Below are 27,000 nucleotides of genomic sequence, written 5' to 3' on the forward strand. Positions count from 1 at the left end.
GGAGGGGGGAGGAGCTCGACGCGGGAAAGGGGCGGGCTCGGATCCGGCTCCGCCCCCTCTCAGCCTTCTCCTCAGGGAGTTCTGGAAGCAGGGAAGCGAGTCCGCGGGTTCGAATCCCGCTGGGGGCACGGGGCGTGCGCGCGCATGTCCTCTCGCCTCAGTTTTCCTCAGTGTAAAAGGGCGTTAACTAGCGTGGAGGTGGGTGGCTTTGCCTCGCCTCACAGGCACGTTCAGGCCCCTTGGTGCGAGGCTAACAAGGAGCAGGCAGCCTGCCCCCTGGGCTCCTTGGGGGAGGGGCGCCAGGCGCTGCGCACCCTCGGGCTCCTGTCACGGCAGAGGCCCCTCTCCCCCTTTCTGAGCCTGCCAGGCATCCCACATGCCCATCCGGGGACGGTGGGCTCCAGCCCTCCCCCTTGGCAGCAGGGCCGCGTGCCTGCCCCGGACCAGGCCCGTGGTGCTGGAGCGCCTGAGGGAAAGTCGGGACCCTCCCCGCCGGAGCGAGAGGGGCAGGTAGGACAGCGCTTTCAGGGGCCTGGGCCCTGGCTGCGGGTGGGGCCGGAGGGCAGGGTCAAGGGGGCAGGTTGGTGGGGGCTGAGGTGAGCGGAGATCCTAGGGCTGGCTGGGATAGCCTTGTCATCGCTTCTCTTGCACCTGGAACCTCTCCCACCTGCAACACGCAGGCTGCAGGCAAGCGGCGCAGGGGCTGGTTTATTAGAATCCATTGGGTCAGCTCTGAAGTCATATTATACAAAAAGGTACAGCCTGCCCAAGTGTGAGTGGATAGGTCTCCCTGGCTGAGAACCTCTGTCTTAAACTGGATTCCCCAGCAATGGGGAATCCAGTTTTTGTGTAGACAGCACGTGCTGTATCTGTGCCAAATGCTACCTACCTACAGTACACACCTGGCAAAGCTCAAGTACACATTTACCCATAATCTCAAGCAGCCCATCAAGCCCCAGGGAAGTTTTGAACCATATTCCCCTCCTTTCAATCTCTCTCTCCCTTGGGGAATTTTGCAGCATAGGGTCTTGACTAGGATGGCATGAAGCATTCACTAATTTTCTGTCTTTGGGATCTACTTTATAATGCAGGTGAGTTGAGAGTTTACTTTTGTCACCATCAACTACAGCTTGACTTAATCCTAATGTCCAAAGTCATTTAGAGTATTAATGCAGTATGATAAAGCACCCCAACTTTCATGCAGTGTTACTGGAGCGTTTATACATATTAAAGTCCCTTAATTAAACAAATTGCAGAAAGGTATGTTGACCTTCTCCCCCCACCCCTCACATCTTAACTCATGCTGTAAGACCTTGCCTATTTCTGCCTAGTTTATCTAGATACTTATATTAGCAGTTTTTTTGTCATGTGTATGATTTTGGCCATTTGCTACACATTAAGGCCCAAACTTTCAGAAGTGGCTACTGATTTGGGGTGCCCAGTTGGAGACGCTAAAAGGCCTGATCTTCAAAAAGAAAACCTGAAGACAGACAGAAATTCTACATCTGCACAATGCAGGTAACCCAGTGTTTTAAAGTATTCTATTTCCCTGCATAAGGTAAGATTCAGTACAAACAAATCTCAAGGTGCCAGCACTGAGAAAATACAAAACCCACTAAAAATTATTAACATATTGTTTATTTAAGTTAGGTTACAATAATACAGAGACAAGTAGGATGCTGAAGTTATTATAGTGACTATAATTAATGGCCCACTAAATATGCATCTTGCATATGTAGATAATGTAGGGGGCCAGCATTTCCTGTAAGTAATAAGGTGGCTGTGTAAATATAGAAAAACACAATACAGGTAGTTTCACAGTTTTACCAAGAGTATGTGTTACAACTTTACATTTTAAATTACTACACCAGAGTTTGAATGGCATTGGCTATATCAGCAATGGTCCCACTACATAAGATATTATTGTCTATGGAGGTAAACACAAAGCAAACAAAACTGAAAAACAACCTATAAGAGAACCCCAACTCATAGCTGATGGGGAACAATATTCTTCAGGTTTTGGTTCCTTCTTCTGTCAGGAAGGTTACAGCTTATTTTCAAGCTAACATGTCTAGTTCAAGTCAAAAGCAGCTGTGTCCATGAGCAACACACATACCCCTCCCCCGCAAAACCTTAAAATCTTGTCAGAAAACACACAAAATAAAACGAGTAGAAAAATTAAAAGAGGCAGGGGAGAAGAGAAAGTTCAGCTGCTTCCAGCATGAAATACAGCAGGTAGCATATGGAATATCACACTTTTGGTTTTATTTGCTTCAGTTTCTATGCTTATAGAACAGCTGCTTTGCACAGTAGTTCTTGATTTCTATAAACCTATGGCCTTTTCATTTAAGTCCCACGTGTAACTGTTTTCCATGCAGGCAACTTGCTTCTCTGTTTTGAAGCAATGCTACTGGCTATCACATAGTCATGTGCTCTGGTAGAACATAGGAGATGTCATCCCACGGGTGACGGTACAGACCTTGTTTCAGCCTCTTCTGATCCAGGTAGTGTCCTGGAATGAAAGTGATTTTTACATGCAGCAATCAAAATTTCCATTCCTCCTAGACTGACCTTGCCTTGAAACTTGTTAGGTCCCTTCCTGGCCCCACAAGTGATCATCTTCTACCCTGAAGCATGAGATCCAGTTACTCCTGTTTTAGGGTATGACTACAAGCTCCAGGGGGATGGGTGAGAATCTTAACTATTGTTCAGAAGTTACCCATCCAGTAGCTTAAAAAAACCCCAGCACTGAGAGGATCCCAGCAGATTCTCCTGGGGTGGGAGTGTGGCTGATGCACCACATGCAGTCAGGACTGGGGTGAAAAATGAAGGGGTTTGTATGAGCTGTCTTTTGGTTGTGATGATGGGGAACATCACAATAGGGCTTTTGGGTGCATGTGAAAAAACAAAACAAAAACAAACAACTTACCAATGAACCCCATACTTCTGCCAAGCACAAAGATGCCATTGAGGGCTCCGATGTCAATATATTCATCTGCTTCTTCCCTGCAATAAAAACCAAAATTCTTGGGAACAGGGTACTTGGTACAATGGCTCTCAGAGCAGCTCTAAACCACTTCCAATGCAAATTCAAGGCCCAGTTCTCCTGGAAATCTTCCCCTCGCAGAGAGGCCAGGCTACTGCAGGGTGCCTTGCCTTGCAAATGTCAGATAAAATCCTGGCCCCATTGGATGGCAGTGGGAAAACTCACATCACATCAATGGCATCAGGATTTTACCCTTTCTCCCCAACTTCATACAGCAGCTAGAGAAGATACGGCAGTATTTACCGGGTGAAGGAGCCACAGTTCCTGAGAACATCAACAAAGGCGACTCCAATAAAGCCGTCCACATTCAGGATAAGATTTGGTTTCTGAAGAAAGTGAAAAATGTTAACTGTTAGTAACTCTCACTTATCTGGCAACTTTCATCACAAAGGGCCTTAGTATGCTTTAGAGGCTGCATGCAATAAGGGGCACCCAAACTTTGTAACACAGAGGTCTAGTCTGACAATCTGCCTGACAGCCAGGGTCAATTTGAATGATGGGGACTTCCCCCTCTTCATCTGCATGCGGCTCTACCCAGTTCAAGGTCGACTTCTGCTAGGACCCAGCATCTCTGCAGACTACGCCTCCTTATTAAAATGAGGAGCGCAGTCACAGGCTGCTCTGTAGAATGCTGTGGGCTATCGTTGGCTGGCAAGATCTCCTGGTGTATAAGGCTCACTTCATCCACAGCATATCCTGTAGATGTGCCTGGCTCCGAGCTGGTGCTGTGTCTCTCTGGCTTTTATGAGCACCAATACATTACTCCCTCTCCAGTTAAAAAACCTAGAACAAAACTCCAACAATGACCCCGAAAGATTTTTTTTCTTCAAGGTAGTAGAGAACAAAAATGCAGTGGGGGTGTTTTACCTTGGAAGTTGTAATTTTTTCTACTTCAAGTGCATAGTCCAGCAGTGGGGTAGCAGGAAAATGCTGCTTCACGTAGTCCTTGAGAATTTGAACTCTCATGTCTGGGTTATTTATCTGCAAGTTTAAGAACACATTATTTGCAGTAACAGCCAGACACTCATGTAAGAGTGCACATCTTACTGTACCTATCAACTCAAATGCGCCTTTTGTTTGCAGCCAAGGTAATTAAATTGTCCTTATAGCTTTTTTTTTTTAAAATGTACTTAATTTAGAAATTAAATCTATTTAAGTTTGTAAAACCTGTGAATGGAGAAGACCAAATACTGAACTGTAAGAGATGAAAAGTGTTAAGGGCTGTCAAAGTAACTACTTAATGCTGAACTGCTCTCTCTACTGCTGACATGTCACCCGAGTATCCAAATACCGCCTAACAGAAGTGTGTCAGTGATTTATTTTAAGGATTAGTCCAGAAACCACTTCTAAAAGTTGCCATCCTTCCTCTACTTGCTTTTTCTTCTATTCATTTTCCTCTCCCAGAGGAGAAAGCCCCACCCTATTAAAACAAGGTAAGTTACTTACTGATTTGACCCTGTGTCCAATGCCCATGATCAGTTTCCCTTCTTTCTTCATCTTGTTGACGAACTCCATAGGGATAATACCACTGTCAAAGGCCTTACTGAACATCTTCGCTGCAGCATCCAATGCACCACCAAATCGGTCTCCCTGTGCCCAACATACACAAGTTGAACTCCAGCAAAGATTTCTACGGTTGCATGTTACAATAGGTGCATGAACCAGAGCCCTTCTCCCATAGCACCCCCCATACCTACAACAGGGATATTGTGAAAGCAGGATTAGACTATGTAGGAGTCCACGATAAAGAGCCAGTTGGGATTCATTGGCCAACTGTAAACAACAACTAGAGAGGAGACCTACCTCTAGGGACAAAAAGGCAAATAAAATTAAAAGGCCCATTTAATTCTTGGTCACTTCTGAGGCTATGTCTATACAATCCCACGACACTCTGGCAATAGATGCACCCAGGGTCAATTTAGTGAGTCTAGTGAAGACCTGCTAAATGGATGGCAGACTGCTCTCCGGTTGAGTGTCTCCCGGTGACCCAGTGCGGCGCAGACACTGCAGAAAGTCGACCTAAGCTACATCGACTCCTGCTACGTTATTCACACAGCTGGACTTGCCTAACTTAGGTTGACTTACCACAGTAGTGTAGACATAGCCTGAGATGCCCAATAAAAAGGGGCCAGTTAGTGCTAATAGTGATGGTATTTTTTTGTGATGCAGACAAACACAAAATAAACCTAGACCCAAAACACATTTCACATAAAGGAACGTCAAACAGCTGTCACCTTTTGGTCACTACCCTTCTGGGGTTGGATTTAAACTAGTGACCTAGAGATGAAGGGATCCAATTCACACAAATATTTTCCAGTGGCTTTTAACATGATCCAGTTTCATTAATGTATCTCCCCAGCTACTGCTCGTTAGTATTGGATTTAACATAAAGCCAATGGTTTTAATAAATGACAGCGTAATTAGGGGAGGACAACTGATGAAAGAGTAAGCGGGGCTCTCAGGCTTGTCTATGGCACAGAAGTCATGCCAAGTTCTGACTTGCTGCCAGGTCACTATTGCTACGGAGTGGAAGTAAAAATCAGATTGTATAGTAAGGAGAAAGACAATGTATCAGATGTGAAATGCTTACAATAGTGAGCAGGCCTGAGGTGAGACTAGAGACCAGATCTTTCCCAGCTCTTGCACAGACAATGGTGTTGTGGGCTCCCGATACGGCAGGACCGTGATCTGCGGTTACCATCAAACACATCTCAATGAAGTGACAGGCATATTTTGGTAACCTGGGGGATGGGAAAGAGAGATGGGTGACATTACTTAATAGGAAGAAATCAACACGGTCAGACCATGCATCTCTATTTCATACTAGATAATAAGGCTCTCTCCCATCCACACACTAAAACAAGCGGAGAACTTGAAAGGAGATGCAGGATCATACCTAATGTTGGGTCTCAGAGCCCAGAAAGTCTCCCTGAATTATCTGAGCTTGCTAGAAAAAAAGCTGGTTTTATAGCTCTGCTTAGTGCACTCAATGCTTTGTACAGTGGTGTATTTCCCAGATAGTCTAATGGCTGCAGTGTTCTGGCCATTTGATCAGTGATTTAAACCCAAGGGGCGTGAATGAAATAGGGACTATGCAATTTCTTTTCCCCCTATGGACAGCTGTTTCATTATAGAATTGGCTCTCTGGGCTAAAGCGAAGATTTGAACCTAGGTCTCCACAGCTGAAAACCAAGTACATTTAACACCTCTGTGTCACAGAGTCCAAACTTACAGGCTGATGGATGCCACCTTGGACATCCACTCATACTCACGAGCATTCACTCAGTGTTAGCTGGGGTTGTCTTGCATGTGTTGGAATGAAAAAGGAATTGTGTAAGACTATTTTATCATGACTATCTGTTAGTGGATGGTGTTTGAGGGAATTACTGCATGTGACATCTCCTGCACTGCACAGCAAGGACATGATTTTTAGAGGAAGTTGCAATAAATGTGCCAACAAAGACACAAACAAATTCAGGTGTCTCTGGGCACTTGTCCATTTTTGTGGGCCCACCTATTATCCCCACCTTTGAAAATCTGGGCCCAAACTTGCATTTTTTACATCTTAACTGCACATTTCCAGTTCACATCCAGATTCCTGGCAACACCAAATCCCCTTAAATCTGGGATCATTCAGCAGGCACATTGAGTTGGCTGACCTGGTGGCCTAGTGGTTTCACTCAATATTGTTATGTGGGAAATTAAGTTCTCGTCCCGTTCTTAGTTCCTTGGCCCCTGGACCAGCCAGAGAGGAGAGTATTGTGCAGGAAGTGTGTTCCCCCACAGCTGGGGGTCAGGCAAGGAGGGGGAGTATCTTTGCCACTCAGAAAGTTCCCTGCACATTGGTAACACATTTTATAGGCTCTGCAGATAGCCCTGTCCAGTCTCTTTGTGCTGAAGGATGGTGGCCATAAAACAGGGCCGAGAGAGAGGGGTAACAGAACTAACACAAAGGGATTTCCTCAGTGCTCCACCATGTTTATGGAATTCCCCCCTCCTCAAAGTCAGAGAAGTGTATGATATATTCTCAGAGGGGAGCAGATATTGGGAGGGTATTTCCTGTACAATTGGTATTTCCTTATGACCACGGAGAGACTGAGTTACATCTGTGCCTAATCCCTATTACACAAGCTAAGTTTGAAGCCAAAAGGACTCAAGAGCATCCAAAAAGCAGCCTCACCTCCTCTGAAACCAGAGCAGGCCCAGGACCCCGCCAATTCCCATTTCCTCTTTGAAGACCTCAGTGATAGGCATCCCAGCATAGATCAGCTCCTGGCCCCTCTCATCACAGATACTGGTCATGAAAGAAGCTGGCTTCCGGATCAGACCCAGCTCCTGAAGGATGGAACAGAAAGATGAGACTGATCCAATCCAGCTTAGAAATAAGGGACACCCTTCACCCTGGCTCTCCCTCCCCCCACAAACCAAACTGTTCTGCAAATAATGACAGTGATTGCTCTTTATCCAGTACCTGAATTAAGCCAAGAGGAATCGCTTTTCTCTAGTCCAATACAAGGTAGCTTAACAGTGTCTTGCCTACTTTTTTGGCGTCATCTGCTACCTGGTATAGAAGCTACACCCTCAATACCCCGCTCTACAGGTAATATTATGGAGCCCATGCTTTAAGATCTCTGCATTATCCCAGCATCAAGACATTGCTCCATCACACTGCATTTTCTTGGTATAACGTTGCCCCGCTAAAGTCATGAGAATCCCGGGCCCAGCATACATGCTGTTGGGAGTGAAACATCTGTAACCAGATTGTCAGGCGACAAAGCCATTGGTGGCAAAATGTGGAATGATTACCTTGGCACCATGCAGTACCTATTGTTGAAGAGTCTGGGAGCCCTAATGGATAATTCCAGCAATGTAGGTCAGAGAAGCTTTTGGTGCCTCTGCTTCATCTGGGAATCACTGAAGTAGTACATGGACAGCATCAGATGGCATGACACATATACCTTCCACTGTCTTCCCTCAGATAATAGTTTTAACTAAAATCTCCCAAACAATTTGAAATCTCAGCAAACATCCCAGCTGGCTCTCAAGAAACTGGATGGCAAGATACACAACCTACCCTTGCCCAAGAATAGTCCATTGGTACAGTGGGGGGAGGCACTTCCTGGGCCGGTTCGATCACTCCTTTGGAAACGAGATCTTCATACACAGACCTAGGCAGAGGGGGAACAAGAGACAGACACCAGATCATTTTTAGTTTTCTAAGGGGGCTCAAGAGAAGCAGTTGTGGTCCAAAATTCAGATATATATTGAAAGACCTAGTATGAATAGAAGTGTTTTCACAAAGCAAGGTTATCGCATCTCCCCTACCAGTTTAGAGGTGTCAAATATAAAGGGAAGGGTAACCACCTTTCTGTATACAGTGCTATAAAATCCCTCCTGGCCAGAGGCAGCATCCTGTTACCTGTAAAGGGTTAAGCAGCTCAGCTCACCTGGCTGGCACCTGACCCAAAGGACCAATAAGGGAACAAGATACTTTCAAATCTTGGGGAGCGGGGGGTTTGTTGTGCTCTTTGTTTATGTGGTTGTTCTCTCTTGGGACTGAGAGAGGCCAGACAGAAATCCATCTTCTCCAACCCATCCTAATCCAAGTCTCCAATATTGCAACCAGTAGAGGTAAGCCAGGCAAGGCGGATTAGTTTATCTTTTGTTTTATGTGAATTTTCCCTGTGTTAAGAGGGAGGTTTATTCCTGTTTTCTATAACTTTAAGGTTTTGCCCAGAGGGGGATCCTCTGTGTTTTGAATCTGAATACCCTGTAAAGTATTTTCCATCCTGATTTTACAGAGATGATTTTTACCTTCCCCCCTTTTTTTTTAATTAAATAAAATCCTTCTTTTAAGAACCTGACTGATTTTTCCATTGTTTCAAGATCCAGGGGTTTGGATCTTTGATGATTTTGTAACAAAAATGGTTAGGATACTATTCTTCAGCCTCTCCAGGAAGGGGGTGTGTAGGGCTTGGGGGAAGACGTCTCCAAGTGGGCTCTTTCCCTGTTCTTTGTTTAAAACGCTTGGTGGTGGCAGCATACTGTTCAAAGACAAGGCAAAGTTTGTACCTTGGGGAAGTTTTTAACCTAAGCTGGTAAGAATAAGCTTAGAGGGTCTTTCATGAAGGTCTCCACATCTGTACCTCTAGAGTTCAGAGTGGGGAAAGAACCCTGACAAGAGGTAGTACCCCTGTGGTTTCCTATCCTCTGCAAACACCACTATGTTCAGGGTGCCCTGTTCATATCACTTACTGAATTACATCTCCGAGCTCATCAAAACTCTGGGGAACAAATACACCAGCTTCTTTCAGGGCCTGGTTCTTTGCAACAGCAGTTTCAGAAGCCTGGTTGGCACAAGCCCCCGCATGGCCGAACTGCACCTATTAAATGATGAGAGAAAGCACCAAGAGATCCAGTCATCTACTTGCTGATAAAGAGTCAGAAAATAGAGCCAGATATTGGATTAGAAACCAGTGGACTAAAAGGAACTCCACAAGCTTTAGGAAGGAAACCAACTTGACTGGAGAAGAAGTGGTAATGCATATGGTCATTATCAACTTTCTATTCAGCTTCATTACTTCAGACACTAGCACAGACCCTGACCCTCACTTGTTAATGCTCCAAGGCACAAAGCATTATCTAATCTGGAAGCTATATTATTACAGTGTGGCTAATTACATTCTTTTCCTCTACATCCCTGCCCCCAGCATTTTTACATGGAAGCTGTATCTTCCTCATTCCCCTTTCCTAAACTGAAGTACACCATTATGTGCCATTAAACAGCTGCCACATTCCAACTCAGGACATTCATGGCAATCCCTGTGTGCACAGAATCCTTTGGGATCTTTCTGGATGAAATGTACTGCAGAAATATAGGATGCTACTATCGTTTAGGGATTTGTTAACTTCCACATCCATGCATGCAGACTGCTAATGACGACAGACGTCTGGAAAAGTTTGGGTGCAATGCAAGGAAGTGACCCCCCCTTCCCAAGTGCGCATATTTTACACGCACAGTCTATGCATATACCTCTGAAGAGAACATTGTGGCACAGGTACCAATGCACCAGCAGACAACAGGCTTAGTGATGCGGCCCTCTTTAATACCCCTGCTGATCTTGTACTCTTCTGTGCCTCCAATCTGCAAAGAGAAACAAAGAGTAGCTTGACTGGGTTCAAGCTTATGTACTTCTGTAGAAGTCAGTTTTTAAAAGCAGGGCAATATTTCTAAGTGAAATCCCCTTTTTTGCCACATCTCATACACAGAGCCATATGCTTGTAAAATAAAAATCAAGCCTCCCTTAATCTCCAGAAATAGCTTTTTTTTTTTTTAAAAAAAAAAAAATGGAAAGGACTCTGAGGGCCTATTCTGGGCTCGATGTTCCTACTGTGAAGTAGTATTTCAAAAAAGGAACAAGAAAAGATTCACTCTTTCAACAGGAAGAGACATCTGCTACTAAGATGAACAGCGCATCTGCAATCGTTATTGGACGTTCCTATAGCTGATTCAGCTCTCTCTCACCCAAGGCTGTAAGAACTTGTATTACAAAGAAACAAAGTTTCCAGAGAACGTTTGGCCAGAGGAGCAGATGGGTTTAACTCACCTCCCCCAGCACCACAATCATTTTCACTCCCGGTGTGTCCTGATAGCGTAATACATGGTCCATGAAAGTTGATCCAGGATATCTGGGTGGAGTAGAGGGGAAGTGAAAGGAAGTTGAGCTTTTATTTATTTTAAAATTTTATACAAAATGTTTCTGAGAAGAGACAGGTTAATTTAAAACATGGAAAAAAAACAAAACAAAAAACCCAACAACTTTTAAAAGACCCAGGATGTTTTTGAGTCAGGCACTGGAAGAAACAAAGACATGTTCCCACCTGTCCCCGCCAATAGCCACACCTTCATAGACCCCATCTGTGGTTCTGGAGATTATGTTGTTGAGCTCATTGGACATTCCTCCAGAGCGGGAAACATAGGCCACACTGCCAGGCCGGTAGAGTTTTGATGCCAGGATATTATCTAACATACCCCCCGTGTTGCCTATTTTAAAGCATCCAGGTTTGATCCCACCAACCTACAGGAAGAGGGAAGAAAGAGTCAGGCCCTTCATAAACACACATGGAAGCTGAGCAGCATAGAGACGTGTCTGCAGAGCAGGCTGCTTCTGCCAGGATTTCTACAAACGGAAGGCAGCAATAGAATTGCTTGCTTCATAACGACCTTCAAACTGGGAACGACTCTGTGCTTTATAGTATATTACAAACAAGAATTTGAAATAGATTCTAATATATATTTTTCCCCCGTAAGGAATATTGATCTGAAAACAAGTATGAAGGAGCGTGGGCAGGAAGCGCCATAGCGGATTTCTTACAGTCGCAGGCCCAATTATAGTAACCCCTTTCTTGTCAGCAGTCTTGATTAGTTTGCGTGTCAGTGCCTCTGGAATGCCTTCGGCAATGATGGCAATGGTGCGGATCTGCAGCACAAGATAGAGAAAACACACTCACTCAGTAACTTCCAGCAGTCAACAGCTTGACAAATTCTAGGGAAGGCAGCAGACAGAATTATTTAAGGTAAGAACGTTCTATAACACAACACTGGCCACGGCAAGATCAAGCGTTTCTCGGAGCGCACAGCTGAGCTGTCTAGTTGTTAGTGCTGGGTGCTATCTTGTGAAAGGGCCCAGTTTTGAGTCCCGGGAACAGCCTGGGATGATAATGCTGTGAAGACAACACCAGTAGCATTGTTCAAGAGCTATCCCCGCCATTCTTCAATTAAAAAGAGTAGTGCTGTTATGTCCTAAAGGGAGAGTCCAGTCCCATCTAGTTGTCCTCACCAGGCAGATGGGAGCTGACTCCCTATTCCACATGCCTCAAAAATCCATTAAAGACATAGCTTTATAATACAGCACTAGTCAAAAGGTTGTCCTACACCCTTGGTACCCCTTCTACAGCTCACAGGCCACTTGTAGACTCAGCTGAGTTCTTCATGGACCTCAAAACACTCTGCTAACACTGTGGTTCTAAAATAGTGTCTCCCTGGTATTATTAGCCTGAGCATCCTCTACTGCTTGGACCTCTGCTGATTCCCAACTCACCTGTGGAAAGTTCATGGTCTCGATAGTACTGTCATAAGCAGACCGTAGAGATGCAAAGTTGATCAGCACATCTACTTCTGGGTGCTTCCTCATGGCATCAGACATGTTTTTGAAAACAGGGATCAGGATTTCCTTGTGGCCCCAATAGAATTTCTGCTTGTGATCGCCACTATGAACACCAAGATGAGACAGACCTGATCATTCACACTGCTGCAAAGAGACATGGCTACACAGTGCTGCAGGCACAGGAATGTGTCAGCAAAACACAGTTCCCAGACACGGTCAGGTTGGCTTTTCAGATCTCAGGAGAGAGGTAAAGGTAGTAAGAGCCAATAGCAGGCAGGTGTGCAGTGTATAAAACAGAGAAGCATATGGAGGAAGCTGGATTGACGGGACAGAGAGGGTAAAGGAAAGCAGGATCACCTAGCAAGGATAAGCTCCACAGTGAAGTTAGCAAACAGGATCTCAATTCTGCCAGAAGCTGGATAGACAAAGCAAGGTAAAGAAACAATAAATAAAGACATTTAGAAATGATGTGTTAATGGCTATTTGACAAATACAAGTCAGAAGGAATGGGGAATTGGAAGAGAGCACATGGCACTGGCATCCTCATGCCTGACAAACACGGTGGCAGAGTGAGGGTTGGCTAAATTTCCATTCCATGAAAGGGGGATTTTACCACCCAGACACAACAAGGAGATGCACCCCAGTAAAAGCTTCATTCAGAGAGGTCATTCTCTGCAATCAAGACAGATTGTACAGCTGGAATCAGATTGCTGAACCAAGTGGTACGGATCACGCTGGGAGTTAAAGATCCTGAGCGTCTTGGCCAAATTCCACCTCTGGCCATTACATTTTCCCAACCTAAATTCCCCCTGCAGACTCAGTTAGGTACAGGATACATCTTCATTTCTGGTCTTAAACTTTGCTGCCACATTGCTGCTTCCTCATAACAGCTGCCAAGTTCCAAGTGGCTGCATTTCAGCAGAAAGTGACGCTATGCCTGCATTTAGAGTGTGTAAAGTGCTTTTCACCCAGAAGGGATTCCAGAGATATAATCCTCATGATCGAAGTCTAAAACTAACACTGTGGAGTGTCTGATTGACAAAGGGTGGAGGAGGAATTCACTGAAGGACAGTGATATGTACTCCTCGTATCAGATTCGTAGAAAAACAAACAAAACAGCAGCAAACAACCCTTAAGGGAGCTTTCTCAGACAAACAGATCAACAGCCACTCTCTCATTCTCTTCCTTGCCACCCACCCTGCTCAGTGAAGAGTTTGTCACATCTCCCTCCCTCCCTCCGGGAGAAAGCCCCTCCTAGGTGCAATTCAGTCGGAGGACTCGGCAGCTTAGGCAGCACGTCGGCACCATGCACCAGAAAAGCCACATCCTACAGGGAGCCACGCAGATGTAGCGCAGTTGAAAAAGAGATTAAACAAGGTCTGCAGGATTAACTATCATGATTACATCCAAAAGTCCCAATGAGGATTGGGACCCCATTGTGCTAGGTAGCTTACAAATATAGCTGGGAGACACTCTGGTCCAGAGAGTTTAAGCTATACAAGATGCAGAACGAACAAAGCAATGTCTGGCACTTTCGGTTTGACTGGTGAAGCAGCTGAAGGATCCCAGGAAATTTTAAACAAATCCCGGATGCTGGATTCAACACTAAGGTCAATGGATTAAAAAAGAAAGTTATAAATAAGGCACTAAGTGTTCATGATGTCAGGCTAAAGGAACTGCACGTTCCTGCCCCAAAGAAAGCTTAAAGGAGACAAAGAGCCACACTCAAAGACAGGACCCTAGGCTAGATGGACCAGTAGTCTTATATGGTGTGGTAATTCCTACATTCCAGTGTAGCGTGGCCATTGTACATTTGGGAATTCTTTGAAAGAGAGAGATGGAACCTCGTAAACATGAACTGTGGGGTTGTTCCAAGCCATTTCACAGACACGGCCTATAGTAAGGAGTGGCAAGGGAGACAGAGGGAGTAGTTGGGAAAACCACTTAGGTGGCAGGTTGGAGTGTAGGAGAATGTATTATCATAGATATAGGGTGGGATGGAGCTGGGCAAAGACTTGAGAAATAAAAGGGAGCTTGAAGGGGAGAAAGCCAGTGGACAGATCAGAGAAGGGAGATAAGGGAAGTCAGGAAAACTACATGGTGGATACAGGACACTTACGTGAATGGATAAACCATGGCAGTGACCGAAGGCTCATCCCTGGAGCAGATATAATCAAAGTCCAGCATGCCCTGCACCGCTCGTGTCTGCATCCCCCAAACGATAGCCTTGGTGTGACAGCTGAACAGGGTTGTGGCTTTACCTGTTCGAAGAAAAACCAACCCCCCCACATAAATCTGTGCCCAAAAGCTGTAATGCAGCACTTTATACACACAGCTGCTGAGAAGTTTCCACATTCAGCGACTTCCCCCACGCCGAACCCACGGGCTGCATTGCAGGAAGTAGCAGACACATCATCCAAGAGAAAGATGAAACTGCAGCTGAAGCAGCCTTTCCAAGAGTTTTCAATAGAATAGCCACACTTCAGCTTCACAAACAGGGGAGAGGAGGAAGAGGTAAAACTGCTTCCTTCTCCCATGCCCCCAAATATACCAGCCATTCCCCCCCAAACTGGATTTATAGATTTATTCTTGGAGCTGAAGAGAGCTCAAATGCATCATTCTAAAGCCCATATTTTGCATGTGGCCTGTGACCTAAGAGGGCCACAGGGGCTGGACTTCCCATCGATCGAGTTTTCGAAGTGGGAGAGCAGGAAATGGGGAGGAAAAAGCAGGAAACAAGGAACAAAGCAAAGGAGCTTCACAAAACTCAGACTAGGTTTTCAGTTCTGTTTGGAGATCAGAATCCAAGAAGTGACTGACTGTCCCAGGAATGTAAAGGTGACAGAACCTGGCTTCTGGGACCAAACTCATTGAAAAGGCAGCTCTGTAGCGAGTGAGGATGGACTCTTTGCTAAAAGTGACATTTTGGGTTCCTCACCGAACTCCAAACTAAAAGTCTGAAGATTCTTCCTCAGCAACAACGCCTGACAGCCTGGAACTGAAAACCCAGCTAGGTTCTTTCTGGCTTTGTAGAATCCTTAATGCTATTTACCTGCATTATAAGATACCACCCTGCTCCTTTTGTTAAATTCACAATTTTCCCCATCCCCATGAGCATACAGACTGCTAATTCAGACTGGTTGCTCTTAGCTCACATCTCAAAACAATTTTAGTCCGAAAACAAATAAAAAAATCCTTGGCATTTGTGTCTTTATACTTCTCCAGGAGGTGTCATTACCACCCTTTATGAAACAGGGACAGAAGCCCAGAGAGCTAATGTGACTTAGTTGAGGCCACACAGCAGGTCAGCAGCAGAGCCAGAATTAGAACTCTGGAGTCTTTGCTGTCACTGCCATGAGACAGTGGAGCTAGGCCCCCGCACCTTGCTGCTATGCCATATTAGGGCAATCGTTTCTAACTTCAGTTAGGCCCTGACCCGGCAGTCCATCCTCATTCAGCAAAGGGCTTAGAAACACGCTTAAGACCCATGACTTCAGTAAGAACTAAGCCCATGCTTAAATGTGAAGCCACCACAACTTGGGGTTGATCCAAAAGACTGTCCTCTGCACTTTGCATGAATCACAAACACAGACAGATGGTATCTGCATTACTATGCACCCATTTAAGCATACAAATAGTGTTTTTTTAAAAAACACACTAGTACCTGATTCTCAGTAAAATAAACATCAAAATCTTCCTAATAATATCTGGGTTTTTAAGAGAATCAAACCTTTCGCAGTGTGCCTGCGTTAAACCAGGCACCTGCTCATTCATTCACATCTTCCCCCTAATAAGCTCTCTTCTTTTGGCCTGAAATTTGTCTCCGTCCCCCATAAGACAACCGCCCCTGGAACAAATGAGCATCAGATCTGCGTTTCAAAAACAGCTGAAAAGTTAGAGTGGTGCTGTGCTACAGAGGCTGCATGGGAGGGGAGAGGGGAAGAGGTGCAGGGCCAGGCAACACTGCAAACTTTTGGAGAGAGAAAATGGAGGGGAAGGAAAAAAAAAAAGTCAGCTGTCAGCAAGGCGAGACACATTCAGCTAGTCACACGTGTCCTACCTTGCACAGGTCTTGAAGCTGGGGCTGAATCTGTTAAAGAGAGAATCACCAATGCAACAATATGACACAACTGATGGAACAGAGAACTCTGGCTGTTGTCAGCCCTGACAGCCCATCAGGGTGCCTGGTGAGTTGGTTAGATTGTGCCCTCCCTGCCCCACACAGAGCTTTTTCATTAACAGCAAACGCTGAAAAGCAAGAGGGCACACTAGATGGAGTGTTTTAAAAATACAGAGGAAAATAAGCATATTAACAAAAAATTGCTAGGTTGCCCCAATGCGATAAGACATGATACCAGCAGCTCCAAAGAACTGAAGTCAAAACATCTGCCTTCCAGATAACTGGAGATCAAACTTGTAATTTCACCACCCAAGAATCTTTGGTCAGCCCAATGTGGATATATTTCAGGCTCAAGCAGCGCAGCCCTCAGCATTATAAGACACGTTACAGTCTCCACAATCCATTTAATTTTCAACCTCTTTGCTACGACTGCCCATAGAATTTCCAGCTAGTACTAACTATGATAGCAGTCCTGGCTCTTGTGATCTGACCTACTAGGAACAGGACTTAGTCTCACCAAAATCATTCACTTTTCTGTACATATATAACAAGGTCAGCATCTCCTTCAAATTTGAGGAAGAAAACCAAGAATCTGACCATCTTTCACAAACCAGCTCCCTATCCCCAACTCTGCTATTAGCTTCCAGTCATAAGCCAAGCCCTTCTCTGCAGAAGTTTCTAACAAGTATGTCCAAAACTATAGTGTCAAGCCAGAGAGAGTTCCCAGATGTCTGAATTAAGAAACCATGAAAAACCATAATGAAAACCCATGATGTTATCAGATTCATGAACTAGGCCATGACCTCTATTGCACTAGCAAGGTTTTCAACAAACGTGCAAATGGCATTAGTCCAGGAAGATCCATATGCAGGGAATGTCTTTAGGTACTTATGTGGCCTCCAACAGCCTACTATCTGAGCACATCAAAAAAAAAAAAAAACAAAAAAAACAAAACACACCACAAACCAAAACAAAAAACCCAACCCCTACCAACCTGGAGAATATTCTACTTCTTGGCTACACCTACATAACATGAGCTGAAAAAGCTGGAATTCTCAAGTTTAGCTATTTACCCGGGAGGACACATCCTGAATCAAAGACAACTCTGACTCATCTTTTATAATCTAGGGGGACTCGAAGTGACAACTATTAAAAAACAGCTACATCCAAGCTACAGCAAGATTCTTGCTCATTATCCACAAATATGGGTAGCAAAGACTGTCCTCCCCTATGCCAGGCTGGAAAGTGGTGGAGGGCAAGAGTAGGCACTGGGACTCACTCCTGCAACAACTGGCAGCCAGAGAAGGAAGGGTGAGAAAGCAGTGCTGTTCACGATCCATCAGAACCCCAGGCTTACCAGGGGGCGTCGTGGGCTTTGCTTTCTTGGCTGGAACAATCCCATCAGGTTTGCACTCAGAAAACGAGGCAGTTCTGCTTGGTGCTGGTGTCTGAAAGAGAACCCAGGAGCAGGGTCAGCAAGAGAGGACACAGCAGAATGGGGCTTCCTGATGCACTACTTCTTGAGAGCTAGCAACGGACTTTGGCAGTGTGTATCCTCCACAAAAAATGGAAGAAAATTAATTTTGGAATCAAATGTTTCAGATGCCACCCCCACCTCTGGAGGGTAGTAAGGGGCTGTGTTTCTAAGTGATGCATTCACCCCAGCTGCAAGATGACCCACTGGAGACTGTATTTGGTGCTGAAAATCACATTCCTGCGTTTGAGACATCACCAGTTTGTTATTAGGAGGATTCACTGCAAGATTGGCTAGATGGGTGGAAACAGGCACAAACGTTGTTCAAATTGTGCCTTTTCTTACACCTAATGCAGAGTAATGCCAGGACTCCACAGGCTGTAAAACCCCCACACATCTGGGAGTCTGGATTAGACGGGTTCCCAAGAGGTAATGCCACATTTTTAAGTAGTTTTTTATTGGATTGTATTCGAGGCTTGTGGGGAAAAAAATGGGACAAGGAAGTCACACCAGCTGTGAAATGGGGCCAGTTTGTATTTGGTAGGAGCCCCATCGAAAGCCCTGTGAAGTCATTGGGAGTCTTTCCATTGACTTGAAGTGGGCTTTGGATCATACCCTAAGTTACAGCAGGCAAAAAGGTTCATATTGCACATGTCACTTTTCACATAGATAACTAATTCTTTTAATATTGGATTTAAACCATAAAATAAATTAAAGTCAGAGCATGGATCTACAGCGAGACAACCTACTCTAGTTTACTGAGCATTGCAGAGTATTTTAACTATGTATTAAGCTTCCCTGGCAATGTTCTCAGGGCTGAAAGACAAAAAGCACCCCAATCCGAGAGAAGAAATTGTAACCGACATTTCCTCTATTAAGAGAGCCAACTCCCTATGCTTAGAGGAATGTGATACGGGTTAGCTGAATATGAATTTAATCAGGATTACTGCTGCCAGGAGTTCCCTGGGAAGAGATTTACTTTTGGTGTTGGACAGATCATGCTGTACAGATTACAATAAGTTGTAGCCAAAAGCGTTTCAAGCACAGCATGGATATGGCCTAGGACAGCAAAAGCAAGGGGACAGCCAGCCCTGAAAGTCTTATTGCATTAAACCTGACCAGTCCACAGAGGAAAGTCCCCTGCAAGAAGTTTCCATTGGACTCTGGGGGATTAGAACCCTGCTGTCATTCTTCTCACTATTTTCTAAAAAAGGGTTTACAGCGATTCCTTCAAACAGAGAAGAACAAAGAAGATCCCCGTGGCTGGAAAACTCACAGAAGAGCTACCGCTGGCATTGAGGAGGAAGTTGGCAGTGTGGGCTGCTGCAGGAGGCTGATTAGGTATAGGTCGCTGGCCGAGCGCCATGCCTACAATGGCTGTCATGTGGGTCTCTGTCCCAAAGACATGGATCGGGATCCCGGTGGTTTTTCCTGCACACAAGCACACACAAAACCTAATCAGGCTTGGGAAAAAGACTCAACTGATTCTCCAATGAGGCCAAGTGTCAAGGTTTGAAGAAAGAAAACGACAACAAAGTAAATGAAGCTTAAGTGGTTGCTTGAGTTTCCTTACCCACTTCACCCATGACGCGCAACCCTTCCTGGTAGTTAGGGCCTCCTCTCCGCACAAAGATCCTCACCCCATGCTCTTTCAAAGGGCCCTGGTAATCCTTAATGGCTCTCACAATACCCTAAAAACAGAACATATGGGTGTCTGTTTGTGGTTTTCAAAGACTTGGAGTATAAAGCAGGAGAAGGTGTTCTGAATTCCAAGAGGGATGTGGAAGGTGGGAGAGAGAGGACCTCTCTCCAACCTTCCACATCCCTCTTGGAATTCAGAACACCTTCTCCTGCTTTATACTCCAAGTCTTTGAAAACCACAGTTATCGTTGTATTGGATCAGAGTCCATGAGACACACTCCATAACTGGCCAGAAGGGGGCACTCTTGAACACCTTCCCAAGTGGCTTGTTTCTGCAGTGCCTGTCAATCCTGTCTATACTGGGGCATGAGAGACTGGGGTTTGCATAGGTTTCAGAGTAGCAGCCGTGTTAGTGAGCTATAGCCCACGAAAGCTTATGCTCAAATAAATTTGTTAGTCTCTAAGATGTCACAAGTACTCCTTTTCTTTTTGGATAGGGTCTAATGCGCTATGGTGCAGAGCATTAATCCTGAACTCCTGCCGGCCCAGGGAGTGAGAGACTAGGCATCACACCTGGGTCCTCTGTGCAGCCGTGCAGCCTTTCCTTCACTCTGCCGAGTGAATTAAGTACTCTTGGAAATAGTACTGCATAAGCAATGCAAGAATCACATCATGCAGCCTCCCTCCCCAACACATATTCCAACCCCGGTCCAGATAGACAGTGTCTGTGGAGCAGAGGGAAATTACTCAGTCCTTAGTCTCTCTGCTGAGACTGCCAAAAAGGAGACCAGTTGGGAGTATGGAAGTGTGTTGATACCCAACAGGATACAAATTTCCTCGTGTTTCAGAATCATATGCTACCTTAAAGGTGGCTGCCACGTTGGTGAAGTTAGCAATGCTGCCTCCAATTATCAGGATTTTACCTTAGGGAAAAAGAGGAGAACAACAAACAGCTGTTAGAACACTGGCAGGACACTCTTAAGTGTTAAGCTGCTTAGGAGGTGGCAGACACAGTCAAAGGGTCTCTCAGTTCTGGCTACTAACCACAGCCCTGTACAGAATGGCTAGCCAGAGTATGGGAGATGTTTGATAAGAAATGGGATTTGTGCCTGCAACAGCGAAGCAAAAAGTTTTCTGATAAGAGCCAGATGGTCCAAACTTGTATCATTTACCATTCCAAAGATACTGGCTTTTGTCGTCTCTAACTTTCATGGGAGGAGACCCATTAGGTGCCAATCATCCATCCTAACAGGCCACAATAAGACATTGTCTAATGTTTTGAACATCCCATGTGATGGAGCTTCTACTGCTTGCTTCGGGAGGCTATGCCACAGCTCAGTAAGCTGTTCAGACATCCAAACATGATAGCAGCTCAAATCTGTTCAGTGTTTTTGCTGCTACAACTGGATAGCTGAGCTCCTTCGACTGCTCTGGAAGAGTTCCTGTAACAGATCTGACTGCAATCTCTAGAGTCAGAATCTCAGATGTCCTTTCTTACCCTCTGGGTGCTTCTCCCGAGTCATGAGGGAGAGAATGGTCTTAGCATAGTCATAGGTCTGCTGCTCACTAGGGGCTCCAGAGTATTCCCCATAGTTTGCCAGTTCATTTACACCCCCCAGGTCACAAATGGTGTCACTGTAAGGAAGACACAAAAGATCACTTGGAAATGCTAAATATTCTTCAAAGGCACTTCACAAACACTCAGGTGGAGGAAGCAGGGTTAGAGGTGGTGGTCAGAAGGAGTTAGAGTGGCCAGACTATATCCTGAAAACAAAGAGGCTTTCCACATGACGCTTACTATGATTAATCCCAAATACATTTCCCAGAGGTGAGGGGAAGCCCTTTGAGATGTGAGGCTGTGGGACAGAAGACACAACAAAATAAACCAATGACCACCACGAGGAAGTCACTGCTTTAAACATAACATTCAACTAGCTTCTTCCCTTCCAAAACACAGAGGTACTTCACAACCAGGCAGAGGTCAGAAAAGCCCTAGCAGAGTCTGGGAGGTGCTGGAGGCTCCTCAGCAACATCTAGGAGCATGCTAGAGATTGCCTCAGCCAAGACTGCATTCCTCAAGCTGGAGATGGGAAGAGAGGTTTTGAAGAAGGCCACGGGGAGGTGGCCAGGGGGCAGTCCTTTAAGTTGGGTTTGGATTCCTCTCCTGAGAGCACTGCTTAAAGCACGCTTCATAGGTTTACCTACCTCCCCGAATTAAATTGTATTTGGTATGTAACAAGGACACAAACATATTGCACCCTGAAAGGGGATGCCTCATGGCAGCTGGTCCTGGCTCTAAACAGGACCCAAATACAGCTGGTTAGGAGTTTTTCAACAAAACTTTTTTCACTGGAAAATGTTAATTCCACAAAAAGTTTAGGTTTTGATGAAATGCATCAGTTTCAACTAAGTTTTTATCAGGAAGGTTTCTCAGGTCCAGGATAGAATTTCTGATCAAAATCAGAAAGAAAGAAAAGAAAAGAAAAGAGAGACCTGCCGCAGAATAGCCAATAGCACGGCGTTAGGCACTCACTTGTGATTTGGGAGACCCAGCTTTAATTCCCTCATCTCACTCAGGTAGACTGGACACTTAAGCATGGATATCCCATATCCCAAATGAGTGCCCTAACCACAGGGCTACTGGCTACTCTGCGGTCTCTCTCAAACCTTTTTGTGAAAAAAATGAGACAGGCCTTGGTTGTAAAAACCTCAAAATTTTTCATAAAACCGATTTTTTGTTTTCTAGCCACCCCTACTCCCAAGCACACATGGCTTGGGAGTTGCTGGCACTGGGAAAACTCCTTTTTTCCCAAAAGCTGCATCAATTATTTTCCAATGGCAGCTCTCTGGGGTTAGAGTCCTCTGTCCCCTATAGAAACATGTGCTTGGTACCTATAGACCACAGATGCGCCTCCTCCAGCCACCATGGTCCAGATCCTCCCCTTGGGGTTGAGAAGAGTCAGTTTCAAGCTGGCTCCGCTCTTTGCGTCCAGATCAGCGATATAGGCTTCCTGCAGACAGAGACAAACGTTTTGGAAGTCCCCCTCTTTTTTGGTAGAGGACAGCACTCCGTGTGGAGCAGGCTGGGTTAGGGAGACTGGGCCTGATTTCCAGAGGTGCTGAGCCCCTGCAGCTCACCTTGACTTAAACTGAAATTGTGGGTGCTCAGAACTTCAGAAAGTCAGGCCCACCACATATGTTCTAGTGCCTTTTAATTCTTGTTGTTGGACACCAGGCTACAGTTAGTCACCTACTTTGGCAACACCCATCTATTTGTATTTCTATCCAGAAACCTAGAAATCAGAAGTGGAAGAAAGCTACTCAGTTTCATCTAACCCTGTCCCCTTAGAGGCAGGGCAGGGCTGTTCTCTACCATATGATCTCCTGGGCTTTGTCCAGTCCAGTTTTAAAATGTCTCGTTACTGGACACGTTCCTCCTGACCATGTAGGAGTTAAGACCACCCATCTGCAGGTAAAGAACCTTTGTGAGTGTCATGCAGAGCCAGTTATAACTTGACTGGGCTGCACCGTGGTTTAAATTTCTGTCTGTATTTGTTCTGTCACTTCAAGATGGGAATTTTACTTTGCTGCCCATGTTCAATTTTGAAAGCTCCCAGGTTCCATGTCCCCACATGCCTCAATTGCAAAAATTTTTCCCCAAACAGTCCTTTACGCCAAACTCCACTGTTTCAAAATCTCTCTGCTGACCTTCAGTGATGTAAAGTAGGGGAAGGATGGTACCAAAACACCCTTGGTTATAAACTTTCTAACTAAGCTGCAGCCAGAGATCTAATCATGGAGAAGAGCCATCATTTGGCTTGCCATTGTGTTCTTTTACCAGGCATGCTAAGCACTGTAATGAGAGTTCATTAACATTCTCAATGAGCATAGAGACGTAATAACCTTCAGAGTGACTTGCAGGGGGACGATTCAGACAGCCTGAAATTAAACAAATCCATTAAAGAGCAAATTGAGTTAAGTGTTGGCACCCAGCAAGTTACATGGCAGGGGAAATAACTAAATGGATTTCTTGGCCATATTACAAAAAACCTTTCCCAATTTAAGCATCATTAGGATTATTAAAATGAATGGTCTGCATGACAGACAAGTCTTCCAGAAGTGCCAGCCCAAACATCTGAAAGAAGTTTTTGCATAATAATTAGTGTGCGCGCACCACACCCAACGATCTCGGATGCTGCTGGTAGCCTCTCTATATGGAGTAGGATTTTTAGAAGTGCCTAAGTAATTTCGAAGCACAAGTTCTGTCGACTTCAATGAAATTTGTATTCCTAAGGTACTTGAAAAATCCTACCCAATTTTTTCTTGTTCTTGACTTCGCAGGCCAGCAACTGGTTTCAGAGGTAATATTTTATTTCAAAGTCTGATAGACGAAAATTCTCTTCTTGGATCAACACATCAAACTTCAGCCCAGAGAGATTTTGCACAAGTTATAACTCCTGAGTGTGTGTGTGGGAGGATTATAAACAGAAATGCTGAGTGACCATTGACTCTAGAAGCACCATCGGCATGATATGGCACAGCAAACAGCTATGGTTAGCTAACATGGCAGGGGCTTTCCTTCCAACACAGACAACACTTGCACAGTATTAAAATACACAAAAACCCCACCACACACAGTAGCATACCTGCCATTTAATTCAATGCAGTTAAATTTGATCCTCCAGTTAGTAAGGAAGGTAAAAATTCTAGATGAGAGAGAAGAGAAGAGCAGCCCAAGGAAGATCCATGTAATGATGAAAAATGGCTATAGCTAAGAGTACTGTTACTGGCATTATGCGAACAACAAAGTAAGTACTACCATGAGCTATGGGCCACATCTAGTATTTACCAGGTCATCTTTGTCAGAAACCATGAACTATGGTGAGAGGGCTGTATAAGAAAGGGAAGCCCTATCTGTGTCATGCACACTTTGACCTATGTATATGGAGAATGGTTTCTCATTAACTGTGCAATGGTGGATTCTTTACTTGCCTCTGGATAAGCCTCTCTGCCGAAGGGTGGGGGGAACTCCACATCCCCCCATTTCACTTTGCAGATGTAGTCAGCAGTAGCATCAATCTTTGCAGCCAAATCCAGAACATAGACGCCATCTTTAGTCACGACTGTATTAAGAGATACACCAGAGTTAGTCTTTTGCTTGTACATCCTTTTGCATGGATTAACAATATGGATTCCCCAATAACTGGATATTTTGTGATGCTTTCTATATTAGGAGTGGTGGCCTCTTTGATTTTTTCTTTATAATATTGACTTTTGGTGAAGGTCACCTCTATAGAGAGCCATCTCAAAGTCCCCCCCTTTTTTTTGGCGGGGGGGGAGAGGAAGGGTCTAATTCCACTATCCATGGCAAATGGACACCACAAAATTCTGAGTGTCTGTTTGATACACAGACCACTTTGCCCCCGATGGGTACAAGTTACCCATCAGGAACACACATTAGTACACCAAAAATCTACAGAGAATTTTAAAAACCTGTATGAAAACTGCAGTCTGCTTGCACAGAATTTAACATGCAGGGATCTTTCCACTGCTTTCTTTAAGCAATTCAGAGTATTCTATAGCCAAACAAGGCCAATTACATCACTAGAGACATCTTCTGAAAATGATAGATTCCCTCCTGTGTAGGGCCCCGACTTTACCTAAGATTCACCCAACAAAACTTTCTATTTGCCTCAGCCAATTATACTGCTAGAAACTAACACATGCAGTATACAGTCTGTATCTCAGATGTATATAATTAACTACTCATAGAAAGCCTGTGCATTTTTTTGTATCACTTTTGCTTAGGTATTACTTTGACCTGTATAGAATGTGGAAGGATGAACAAAATATCACTGTTAAAACAAAGCAACCCTGCAGTGATTCTTCTACCCTCTCCCCAAGACATCAGAGTTACCTAGTGGATTTATCTCAAGGTACGTGAAATACAAGTCTTCGTAAAGGTTGAAAAGGCCAGATATGAAGCTAGCCAGGACACTGCACAAAAATTAAAATACATAAATTAATTAGAGCAGGTAGACATAACAGATATAGAAGAGCCTGTCCCAGTTCCTTTATCATCTTTGTCTGTGGAGATCCTACCTCCTATCAATTTCTTTCATTCACATTCATTTTCAAGGGAAGATGTCTGGGTAATGACTCAGAGGTCAGGACCTGAATGACTCAATTTAATTAAACCCCCACTAAAAAAAAAAAAAACTGCAGAGAAAATGTTATTGTCTCAAGACTGTCATCTGATGTTTCCATCTGGTTTAATCTCATTAGGAGGCAGAAATCTCTGTCAGATGTGCATCTTTTGTCAGAACTCAACTTCAAGGCCCATTAGCCGGAGAAAGGAAAGACTGGAGTGAACAAGAGTAGATCTAAGAGCCTGATGAGGTGCATCTCAAAAGAAGGCCTTCAGCAATTATTGTGTTTCCAAATAATGAAATATGAGATTAGTTACCTGCATCTTCTTTAACTAGAAAGTTAATAGTTAGCTTTGAAATCTGCAGATCAATCTGAAATAAGCTTTTGAATATCAAGAGGCTATAAAATCTCAAGTAGCTCACCCAGGACAAGGAATCATACCTTTCCATAATCAGCCACCAACTACTGGATTCAAGTAGTTTTACAAGCCCTGCAAGACATAGCAATCAGACTCCAGGAATTGTCCTGCCCTTACATAAAGAATCACGGGGGGAAAAGGGCTGTCCTTGGGCTGAATGTAAAATATGCCTTTTGCAGCTCAACAGGAAACAGACAACCCCAAGGAATTTAGATTGTTTGGGATGCGGTGCACATTCCTGCCCATACTCATAAGCCATAGAGGAACATTCATGGAGAAAAATGAGGATCAACTCCACTGAAACGTGAGAGGTTTTGGGAAGGAGAGTTGACATACAGAACATTGGGACTGGGGGCATATAGGATGTAGAATTATATTCCTGCTTACTCTTTCTTTTCCTCCAGCGCGTGCACCAGGAGATGTTTTTTCACATCGGATGCACTGAGCTTTTCATCCACCCTCACCAAGAGCTTCTGAGCTTTGGCATCAACATCTCCCACGTCCACACCCCCTTGATGGTGGAAGAGCACGTAGTCCCCCTCGCGGGCAGCATAGATGCACACATAGAACTCTTCTTCCTGTGGCACAGATCAGGGGGATGAACATTCGCTAGTAAGTCACACCCAGCAATGGCATTGCTTAGCTAAATTTCAAGGGGTGCCCAAGTTAACTCATTGAAAAACCCAATCCAGGAGTAGCTGGTGTCCATCAGAGACGTTCTTAATGCATCCCAGGGAATTCTATAGACTATTACATGGCTGCGCTTGGAGGGGCAGCCTGGGGAGACTTCAGGTCCCAACACATGATGCTCCAGTTTGATCACAACAGCTTCCACTGGGCATATCATATCCCACGACCTGTAGTCTCCTTGGTCAGATGCAATCTGCTCCCATTTTAAACCGCTGAAGTACGGGCTTCAGAAGCCTGTTAAGGTGCCAGCACAATCCTCATTTGGGGAAAATGAGGGAACCTCAGTTTCAGATG

At 44.8% G+C, this 27,000-nt stretch overlaps 1 protein-coding gene across 4 annotated transcripts in view; it reads right to left on the reverse strand.

Annotated features, from left to right (window-relative positions):
• Positions 1–1,622: 1,622 nt before the first annotated feature.
• ACLY (ATP citrate lyase) overlaps positions 1,623–27,000 on the reverse strand; it is a 44,904-nt gene continuing 19,526 nt past the window's right edge. For 2 of the 4 annotated variants that reach the window (XM_037886727.2, XM_043536772.1), the window contains exons 5-29: positions 26,404–26,594; positions 25,366–25,445; positions 24,441–24,571; positions 22,341–22,459; positions 20,947–21,083; positions 20,310–20,371; positions 19,381–19,498; positions 19,084–19,238; positions 17,691–17,781; positions 16,274–16,303; positions 14,333–14,474; positions 12,148–12,316; positions 11,422–11,526; positions 10,928–11,124; positions 10,654–10,735; positions 10,080–10,190; positions 9,302–9,429; positions 8,121–8,214; positions 7,227–7,381; positions 5,637–5,787; positions 4,493–4,636; positions 3,914–4,027; positions 3,290–3,372; positions 2,930–3,006; positions 1,623–2,512 (exon numbers count right to left, since the gene is read on the reverse strand). In XM_037886727.2, coding sequence (XP_037742655.1) covers positions 2,418–2,512; positions 2,930–3,006; positions 3,290–3,372; positions 3,914–4,027; positions 4,493–4,636; positions 5,637–5,787; positions 7,227–7,381; positions 8,121–8,214; positions 9,302–9,429; positions 10,080–10,190; positions 10,654–10,735; positions 10,928–11,124; positions 11,422–11,526; positions 12,148–12,316; positions 14,333–14,474; positions 16,274–16,303; positions 17,691–17,781; positions 19,084–19,238; positions 19,381–19,498; positions 20,310–20,371; positions 20,947–21,083; positions 22,341–22,459; positions 24,441–24,571; positions 25,366–25,445; positions 26,404–26,594 — 2,961 coding nt within the window. In that variant the 3' untranslated portion in view covers positions 1,623–2,417. The remainder of the gene's footprint in view (positions 2,513–2,929; positions 3,007–3,289; positions 3,373–3,913; positions 4,028–4,492; positions 4,637–5,636; positions 5,788–7,226; positions 7,382–8,120; positions 8,215–9,301; positions 9,430–10,079; positions 10,191–10,653; positions 10,736–10,927; positions 11,125–11,421; positions 11,527–12,147; positions 12,317–14,332; positions 14,475–16,273; positions 16,304–17,690; positions 17,782–19,083; positions 19,239–19,380; positions 19,499–20,309; positions 20,372–20,946; positions 21,084–22,340; positions 22,460–24,440; positions 24,572–25,365; positions 25,446–26,403; positions 26,595–27,000) is intronic. The other 2 variants (XM_037886728.2, XM_043536773.1) reach the window with 1 other exon arrangement.

The sequence above is a fragment of the Chelonia mydas genome, chromosome 27 (genome assembly GCF_015237465.2).
Source record: "Chelonia mydas isolate rCheMyd1 chromosome 27, rCheMyd1.pri.v2, whole genome shotgun sequence".
NCBI lineage: Eukaryota > Metazoa > Chordata > Testudines > Cheloniidae > Chelonia > Chelonia mydas.